The sequence below is a fragment of the Anabrus simplex genome, chromosome 6, assembly GCF_040414725.1.
Source record: "Anabrus simplex isolate iqAnaSimp1 chromosome 6, ASM4041472v1, whole genome shotgun sequence".
Taxonomy (NCBI): domain Eukaryota; kingdom Metazoa; phylum Arthropoda; class Insecta; order Orthoptera; family Tettigoniidae; genus Anabrus; species Anabrus simplex.
In genome coordinates, this window is record NC_090270.1 from 89,483,864 (window position 1) to 89,493,644 (window position 9,781).

The 9,781-nt window shown below is 38.8% G+C and overlaps 1 protein-coding gene across 1 annotated transcript in view; it reads right to left on the reverse strand.

Moving 5' to 3' along the window:
- The window catches only part of LOC136875483 (nudC domain-containing protein 3), a 56,182-nt gene extending 47,946 nt beyond the window's left edge, over positions 1-8,236 (reverse strand). Inside the window, exons 1-3 of the mRNA XM_067149028.2 lie at positions 8,087-8,236; positions 7,816-7,953; positions 1,611-1,781 (exon numbers count right to left, since the gene is read on the reverse strand). Of these exons, the coding sequence (XP_067005129.1) occupies positions 1,611-1,781; positions 7,816-7,953; positions 8,087-8,187 (410 nt within the window). The 5' untranslated portion in view covers positions 8,188-8,236. The remainder of the gene's footprint in view (positions 1-1,610; positions 1,782-7,815; positions 7,954-8,086) is intronic.
- Between the last annotated feature and the right edge of the window lie 1,545 nt (positions 8,237-9,781).

The window sequence follows — 9,781 nt, forward strand, 5'->3', positions numbered from 1 at the left end:
TCAAATCAAAAAGACCTGCATCTGGCGGGCCAAACTTGTTCTCGGACACTCCCGGCATTAAAATCCATGCGCCATTTCAATTACTTGCAATGAATACTTTTTTAGTCTTATTTCTTGTAATAGTAGTTTTAACAAATGAAATTTTTATTAAATTTACTTCTTGAAATAAAATTGTAATCACCACATTCTAGTAACCATTATAGTCTAGTAACTGATACATGTACATTGCCCTGAGAGTTTGACAATGTTGGAGCCCCAGCAATTGCGATGCCAAGGGTAGAAACTATAAAGCCAATGATACATAGGAACACTGCAGTATCACATTTGATATGATCAAAGGACATTAAGACAAAACTATTGATGAAGCAAATATTAATACCACCAATATTGTTTAATACTGGAGATAATGAAACACCAGTAATGAATTATAAATAAAAACCTTCAAAACCCTTATTACATGCAGATGTATTACGTGAACAGTATGAACAGAAGAATATACATTTCTTTTCTGCTAGTGGTTTAATGTCACACTAACACATCAAAGGTAGGATTCCTTTTACAGTAGTTTCAAAATGCTGCAATTATTCTGAATGTTACTTTTTTTTTGATGATAAGGCATGCATTGTCTTTGTTTCCCAATTTTTTATAGAGTGGAGAAAATATATGAGATAACAAATATGGACTACAACATCTCCTAATGACTGAGTAACACGCTGCACAGTAGTATGAATAATACTTGAAATGCAAAGACAACAAACAAATATACAAATATAGAGCAGAGACAGATCAAGGATAAGAAACACGCATAAAGAATAAATGCAAAGACAAGTTAATGAATAGACCTGACAGCTGTTAGTTCTTTTCCAATGCAAAGATAAGTTAATGACGGAAAGAGATGAACAGCACACAAAAATAAGGATAAACAGTAAACTGTAAAAGGACCAGAACGAATTCCACATCTTCACTCGCTACCACTTTTTTTTCCCTTGTAGCTTTTTCTGACTACTGATATTGTGATCATAGCTACGGGATCTCTAGTTTTACATGGAATCCGAACAATAGGGATGAGATTATTCATTTCAAAATTCCGTAATTGATCTGGATTTTAATTGTGACTGCCTTGGAGAGAAGCCACGACAATGTCACTTGGCACCTTCCTCTTATCTTATAATATCCCATCGAAGACTAAAGATCTCTAATCACTGTCTCATGGGGAAATACTTAAGATGATGTTACCTGCTAATTCTTATCACAGAAGGAGATTGAATCCTCTGTAGAAAGGAAAGGGTACAACTATTAAAAGTATCAAGATGGAAGTATCTGGAGACATTACAAATTGAATACTATCTACTATGGAAGGTGGTGGTCGTAAGAAAGGAGAGAAGCAATATCAGACCAAGTTAGGGTCCCAGTCGTAATCAATTTATGTTTCCAAATTGATAGTCCTCGGAGATAACTTACCAAGGTGTAAATTCTTTTTGAATTTTCCTATTATCCTTCCTAGCTATATTTGATACATATTTATACAATATGATTGAATACATACCAAGCAGGTGTTATACTAATCCAGATTGACTAATTTACAAAATATATCATTCAAATAATCTTACTGCTCCTCTGATTCATTTGCTGCTGGGGTCTCAGTTCCTTCTTCAGCAGATGATTCTACTTCAACTTCTTTAGCAACAGGTATAACAGAATCTTTCACAGTATCCCTTGATGTTTCCTCCACTAATTCACTATTGTTAACTGTTTCACTGGTATCCTCTGTGGTAAGTTTTCTGTAAGTAAAAAGAAATGATTTGAAATTAACAGTCATGATCATTTTCCATTCTAATCTAAAACTGTATGGCAATGCTGCTCTGCCAGTATACCAATATTTTATGCGCCAGTTCAAAGTTCCTGATTAGATGTTGATTATTAATCCTGAGAATGTAAATATCACAAAAGAAGATCACTGTCTCAAAACTGATTGTCTATCTACTTACTGAAATTGTATCAATTCTGTGAAATTATCTGGAGCAATATGAGATTTATTACCATGCCATATTATTGGAAATATTTCATTAAAGTAAAACATTAGGGATAAGGTGTAAAAATCACTGTGGGTATGGGTGAACAACAGCCAAACCAACCTTCCCAGTTTCTTTTCAAAATAACATGGAATTGTCCAAGGCATAGCAAAAGGTTGAATGTGGTACTGATTATTCCTTCAGGGGTCAAAAAGGGATTAAGAACCCCTCATAACATCAAGTACAGGAATTCGAACTTCTCAAAGAATCACGGTATTGGGTAACGCAAAAGGACTGTAAAAGGTGGAAATATGAATCTCAAGAAGGATTGCCAATTCTTTATTACACTGCCATCTGCCACAGCATTGCAAAAGTTTCCTAACTGGCTCATTAGACTGGACAACCTGTACAAAGACTTTAAATTCTTGGTAACATTAGAAACTGAATACGCACATCCACTTGGGCAATAGTCTATTATTACAACCATTACGCTAGGACGGTGGTCTCAGCATACTGATCGAGCGAGATGGCCATGCAGTTAGGGGCGCGCAGATGTGAGCTTGCATTCGGGGGTTTTGAAACCCACTGTCGGCAGCCTTGAAGATGGTTTTCCGTGATCTCCCCATTTTCACACCACGTAAATGCTGGGGCTGTACCTTAATTAATGCCTTGGTTGGCTCCTTCCTACTCCTAGCCCTTTTGTGTCCCATTGTTGGCATAAAACCTATCTTTGTCGGTGCGACGTGAAGCCAATTGTGCAAATCAGCATACTGAAACTGGTATCCATATAGAGACTACTTTGATTAATGTTCTGGTTATCTAGTTATTCATTTCAGGTGAAATAATCATGATCTCATACACTATCAGTTGTCCCAAAAAGATTTAATTAAGAAAACAGAAGTTAGAAATGAATTACAAAAGTTAGATTCTTTTAGAATCTGTTTTACATCACACCGGCACAGATAGGTCTTATGGTGACATTGGGATAGGAAGGGACTAGGAGTGGGAAGGAAGCGGCCGTGGCCTTAATTAAGGTACAGCCCCAGCATTTTCCTGGTGTGAAAATGGAAAACAACGAAAAACCATTTTCAGGGCTGTCAACAGTGGGGTTCAAACCCACTATCTCCTGGATGCAATTTCACAGCTGCGCACCCCTAACCACACAGCCAATTCGCCCGGTAAAATTAAATGTACAGATCAAATAACATGACTTTTGTTCTACAAATTAAATAGATTTTGACAATTTGGATATATATTTATTAACTCTCTCAAAAATCGACTCATAAAGCAAACAACAAGGTCATCAGATACTTTAAAAAAAAGGCAAGCTGGTAGCTTAAGATGATGTGATACCAGGATCATAACCATGGGACCTCCAGTTTTGCATGGAATTCAAAAATCCTGCAGTGTTGGTTGGGATTTGAAACTTTGCTGCCAGTGACATCAGACAGATATAAGGAAATGGGAATTCAAAAGCAAATGTGCCAAATTACCAATGACACAATCTTACGATATGTTTGGCCATGTAGCAAGGAGAGATAAATTTGAACTAATGATTATTATAGGTAGCAACATAAACTGTAAGAGACCAAGAGGCTGAATTCCTAGATGCTGGTCAACTGGCAACAGTCTTCAAACTGCATTCCAGACAGCAAAAGATCGCAAGAACTGGAGAAGGATTATGTCCCAGGCACTTGCCATATCCCTTGCAAGAGGTACAGAATGAGAAGGAGCAGAAGGAAGGAATCAAGTAGATAAAGATTACACAGGGGACCATAGTAAACTCAAAAAATCCTAGAGAAATCATAAGATGATTATAGAAGCCCATCAAATAAAACATTAGCAGCATAACATGACCTGCCTCATTATGAAGAGTGACTGATAAATAAATAAATAAATAAATAATAATAATAATAATAATAATAATAATAATAATAATAATAATAATAATGTGACTATTGCTAGCCTGGTGCAGCCCTTGTAAGGCAGACCCTCCGATGAGGAGGGTGGGCGTCAGCTGCCGTGTATAGGAAACTGTGCGTTATTGCGGTAGAGGATATAGTTACGTGTGGTGTATGATTTGCAAGGGTGTTGGGGACAGAACAAACACCCAGCCCCCAAGCAGAGGGAATTAATAAGATCAAAATCCCTGACCTGCCCAGGAATCAAACCTGGGGCCCTCTAAACCTAAGGCCTCTATGCTGACAAGTCAGCCAAGGAGCCGGAGAATTGTAAGGTATTAAGTGTATTCAATCTTGTGCCCTTGTGTTATATATGGGGGGGGGAAATTTCTTACCAATATTAAGTACCAAAAATCCAGAAGTGTCCAGTACAGGGTGGAGAGATATTATGATGATTGTGATTATTCTGGAACATCATTTCATCATGGGTCAGCTGGATAGCTTCTAAAAATTGGAGATTTTCAGAAGGCAAACTAAACTGAATTTCTCTGCGGTTAATAACCGTACCGGTAGTTGTAAATCAAGAGCCTGCTCTATTCAAGACTGACTACCTTTGAAAGTCAAATATGGAAAGGTCTTTTGGGAAAACAATTCCACCATTCTGCTCAATAAGAAAGGAGGAAATGGCAACATCTTTTTCTGTGGGTAGTGACGCAGAAGGCAGCAACGAATCGAAGAGTTTGCTATCACCTAGGCTAAGCCAACCCCAACACACAGGAACAGGATGAAACATAACCAAATCAACTACATCGCAACACACAACATTAAGTCTCTACTAAAAACCGGAAAACTGAAAAAGGTCCCAGACTAGGCTAGGAATAAAGAAAATTTTAATAGCGGAGCTCCAGGAGATTAGAAACATGACAGAAGAACCATTTGAATCTCAGGATACCGACAATGGGAAACCCAGACAAAGGGTCATGAAACAATGCCCCCAATCTGGAATAGGATTTAAAGTAAATGTAAAAATAATAGTTTCTATAATTGATTTTCAAGCCACCTCACCAAGAGTTGCAACTTTAACCATAAAAACAACAAATACAATGTATAGGCCTACCATCATAAATGCTCATTCCCCTACTAAAGAGAAACATTTTCCAACGAAGTCCAGGAAGGAAGTAGACAAATTTTGGGATCTCCTCGAACAGTGAACCAAGTTAATAGAAACAATATTAAGATCTTATTAGGGGACTTCAATGATCAGCTCAGAAGAGAAAAATACTGCGATATAATAGGGAAATGGTCTCCATATAAACATACAAATAGAAATGCCCCAAAACTTGTCAAACTCTGCAGAGAACAAAACTTCATCTCCCAATCAACATACTTCTAAAGGAAGCCAAATAAATTTAAAACTTGGAAACATCCTAATGAAGAAAATTAAAGCTAGGCCTGGTGCAGACTGTGATTCTGTCCACAAATTGCTATTAGGAACATTCTCTCTAAAGTTACAATTCCTGAAGAAGAGGAAAGGGCAGGAAATATCTCAAGTCCGGAATATAGAAGCTTTTCAGCAAAACCTCATGAATAAGACTAGCTTCGGAAAGCAGGATCAAGATGCCAGCGTTTATTGGCGAAATACCCAGGACTGGATTGGAGGAGCAGTTAGGGTGAGTGGAACAATTTAAGTTAATAAAAAGAAGCACTGAATGACAGATGCCACTCTACAACTAGTAGAAGAAAGGCATTGCATTGAAAGCAAACTAAGTGATGTACCGGTAGACTATGAGGATCGACAGCAGCAGATCAACAACTAGAAGATCAAACGAGCCTACAATTAGGACAAAAACTCCTTCCTGAAAAACATTTGCTCCAAGCTTGAGTGCCATGCCATTTGAAATGAAACCCACGTCGTCTTCAGGACTGTCCACTATTTGACCAGGGAATTCAAGCCCCAGACCCAAGTAACTGCGGACAAGTATGGTGTGAAGATCACAAACCCAGAGGGAATTGCACAGGTATGGCGAGAGTACTTCATGAATTAGTTCAGGGATAACCAAGGCCATGCCGACCTTCTGGACGGACCTTACGAACTGGAACCTGTTATCTTGCGGTCCAAGACTGAAAAGGCCATCAGTCAGTGAGGAGGATAGATGTCATAACTGCCGAGGTACTGAAAGCCATGGGTCAAACTGGATCAAACAGAATCCTTGAGCTGTGTAATTTCATCTAGAGGACTGGAAGATGATCAGATGAATCATCATTCCCATTTACAAGAAAGGTTCACCGACTGAATGTTCCAACTACAGAACAGTAGCTTGCTCTCATCCCTCATGCAAGCAAGATCTCAATGTCCTTCATAATAAGCTAAAAATCTTCTACTTCCTGAAATAGCTGAAGAACAAGGTGGCTTCATCACAGAAAACGGCACCAGGGATCAAATTCTGAATGTTTGGCAGATTGTGGAAAAGGCCATAGAGTTCAATGGTGTGACTTTTCTCTGCTTCACTGATTACACCATGACATTTGATTCAGTGAAATAGACACATCTCTAAACCATTCTTCTAGAAATGGGGTTCCCATAACATTTGGTGGTATTTGTGCAGAATCTTTAATACAGCAACAAAGTGATTGTTCGAGTCAATATCCAGAATCCTGAAAACAGAAGGTGGTACAAGACAGGGCTGCATTCTCTCACCCATCCTCTTCAATATCTGCACTGAACACATAATAAGAGAAGTGCTTGATGACTGGAAAGGAGGTACCGGTATTTCTATCGGTGTAGGAAGATCAGCAACCTTAGGTACACTGACAACATACTGATTCTCACAGCTAGAGCATAGGAACTACAGGTCGTCATGGAGAAGCTGATGTTGATTAGTAGGGAATATGGCCTGGAAATCAATAGAAGAAAGACAAAAGTTATGACTGTAGAAAGCCAACTAACCCAGTTGCAGAGAAATAGCTGGTTTCGAGGTCTTCCAGAAATTTGTCTACTTGGGCTCCATGATTTCTAATACAGCAGGGTGTTCCGATGAAACCAAGAGAATAACTGTTATGGCCAGGGCAGCCACCCTGAAGCTGGGTAGGATATGAAAGGACCATAGTTACACAGAACACACAATTGCAACTAACTCACTCTCTCATATTCCCCATTGCCATCTATGCAGCTGAGACCTGGACAATCAAACAAGCAGATATGAGGAAATAGTGTGTTTTGAGATGTAGATTAGTAAAAATATACTCTGTGCACTCCAAGCTTAGTAACATTAAAAAGAAGTAGAAATTATGTAAATCTTATGTGCAATTCCTTTCAGGAGAGAGATGTGTTTATTGTGATGTCCAGAAAGCCACCAACCCGGCCCCAGAAGTAATTTTTTTTTTTTTTATAAGCTAAAAGAGGAGGACATGGTATTCTCCACTGCTTAAGCAGCTACTGGCATTGCTATTGGCCAACGTAATATGGGATGTTTCGCCATTCCCAGCAATGATGAGATATGCCGTTACCAATCCCCACGTGGAACTCATGTTGGGGTACGTGGGATATAGTTTTAATGACCTATGCTCTCTTTACACCTCGACCATGGTTCTTACTAAGATTCTATTGCAAAAATCATCAAGACTGAAAGAGGGTTTAGTCATGATCGTCATTGTTTTGTGGGAAAGTACGAAAAAACAGCCCACTTAAGAGCGTTTATAATATAATGGTGGTTAGAGAGAAGAACCTCAGGATCAATTAAATATAACGCTGGCTATCGGTTATGGGACTGAAAACAGTCAAATAGGCCTACCAGTAGTAGTGAAATACATAAACAACACGTTGAAGGATTCCTTGCAGTAAAACGACATCAATAAAGAAAATTAATACACGCCTAATATGTAACCAACAATTCCTTTCTTACCTTTCACAAAAGGCTTGTTCTTCAGCTCTGGCTTCCCCTTCCCATTTCTGTAAGATCTTCAATACTATCTCGCGCGCTAATCCCGGTGGAAAACCCAATTTCTCGCTCGGATCTTTCTGGATGTGATAGAAATCTGTGCTAATGGACAGATTAACAAAATCAGTTTTCGTCACACGAAACTTACCTTAAAATTGACATTTAAATAACATCACACGGATACGATTTCTAGCAATACGTTCAGCAAGTAGAAAAGCTGCACAAAAATGATTACCATCTATATAAAAACCCAAAGACAGTGTCAAGGAAAGGTACAAGTTGACCTTCTCCTTTTAAAATTTCTAAAAGCGCTCCGTCATATTTAGTGTTAGCCATTGTATTTTGATTAAGTTTACACAACTTAAATTTCCAATTCCCACTACTACTCCATATTGTAAACAAGTCAAACAGGTAAGAAACAACTGAAGACACAAATTTAAATACTGCCAACCTCGACCGTGCTGTCAACAGTAAAGAACACGTGAGAACTTCAGGGCTAGAGTATATAATATCATATTATTGATAAATTGTTTAATGGTTTATAAAAAATAAATATAGTAGAATTAGAAATTAGTACTGAAATATTTATTATGAATTTAAAGAGTTTCTTGATAATTCTCCTGTTGAGATCTATGAATCAAAAAGGCACAGAACAAAGAATAAAACGACGGAGATCCGATGTATGAAAGCATTCAGAGTGGCTAGCATGGCTGCTACAACCGTTGCCTACGAGATACTTCCGACAAGTGCCGCTAGAGCTCTCTCTACTGAGCTGTCTCGCCCGCTCATTGCAACACGTTCCAGTACAAAAACCTATAAAATCCATCATAACTAGCAATTTCACAAGACATCAAACAAATGTGAGATATAAAAATAGACCAAGAGCAGTTGTATGACTTACTTTCTACAACGTATTTCTTACACTTTGCTTAAATAAGTACCCTAACCCACGAAATAAGCAAAGAAGTCTATTAGCGAGTGTATCACTTCTACCCGTTTTCTTTAATTCTGCATTCTGCCTCAGTGTATCCAGTAGCGGCGATTGGGAATTAAAAGTGGTGGGGGGGGACGTACAGACAACAAAAAGTACATGGGTTAGTAGGATATAGCAAGGGGGCCGGGGGGGGGGGGGGTGCTGGGAGGGAGGAAGACGGCGTGGTGTATTCATGTAAACTGAAAAAAAAAAAAATCAAAGTGGGAATTATTTATGCTCTCTGACCTAATTTCCACAGAGAGGTAAATGTTTTACCAACTTAAGTGTGGCAATAATTTAAGATTCTGATTCAATAATAGACTATACAATAAAAATTTCACCAAAGGAACAATACGGTATATACATCTGTGTATGTATGTTCAGTCTTCAGCCCTAAGGCTGGTTGGATCCTCAACAGCTCTGCCATCAGCTGTCATAGATGGCCTAGACATCACTGAGGAGGCGTACTAGGGAAATGACGAGTGAGGTAGTTTCCCGTTGCTTTCCTCACCGAGCCAGAAGTTGCTATTACATATCAGTCTGCCAAACCCACTGAAATGCATGCACCAACCGACCCTATGAGCAACATTTTCACACCATTCATAGCAGCCATTACAATTAAATAGAAGTACGGCGTGATTATGCAATTAAAATCATTTAGTACTTGACTAGGCCTATACACTAAGATACTGGCGTAGCCAAGGGGAGCCCCCCCCCAAATATTTGCTGAAACTAGAGCGATGATCAGCCGTTGTTTTACGTACGGTACTGTACCTGTCCAAGGCTTCAGCACATAAACAAGTTACCGTGTTTCATAAGTATGATATTAGAATGGAGCACCTCCGATAAGCTTCGAACTCAGCCCGGTTATCGAAGTCTCACCTCCCCTACTAGAATAATTCGCTAGCTGAGTCGGTATCGCATTTCCGGGTCTGACTGATACGTCCGATGGGGCTA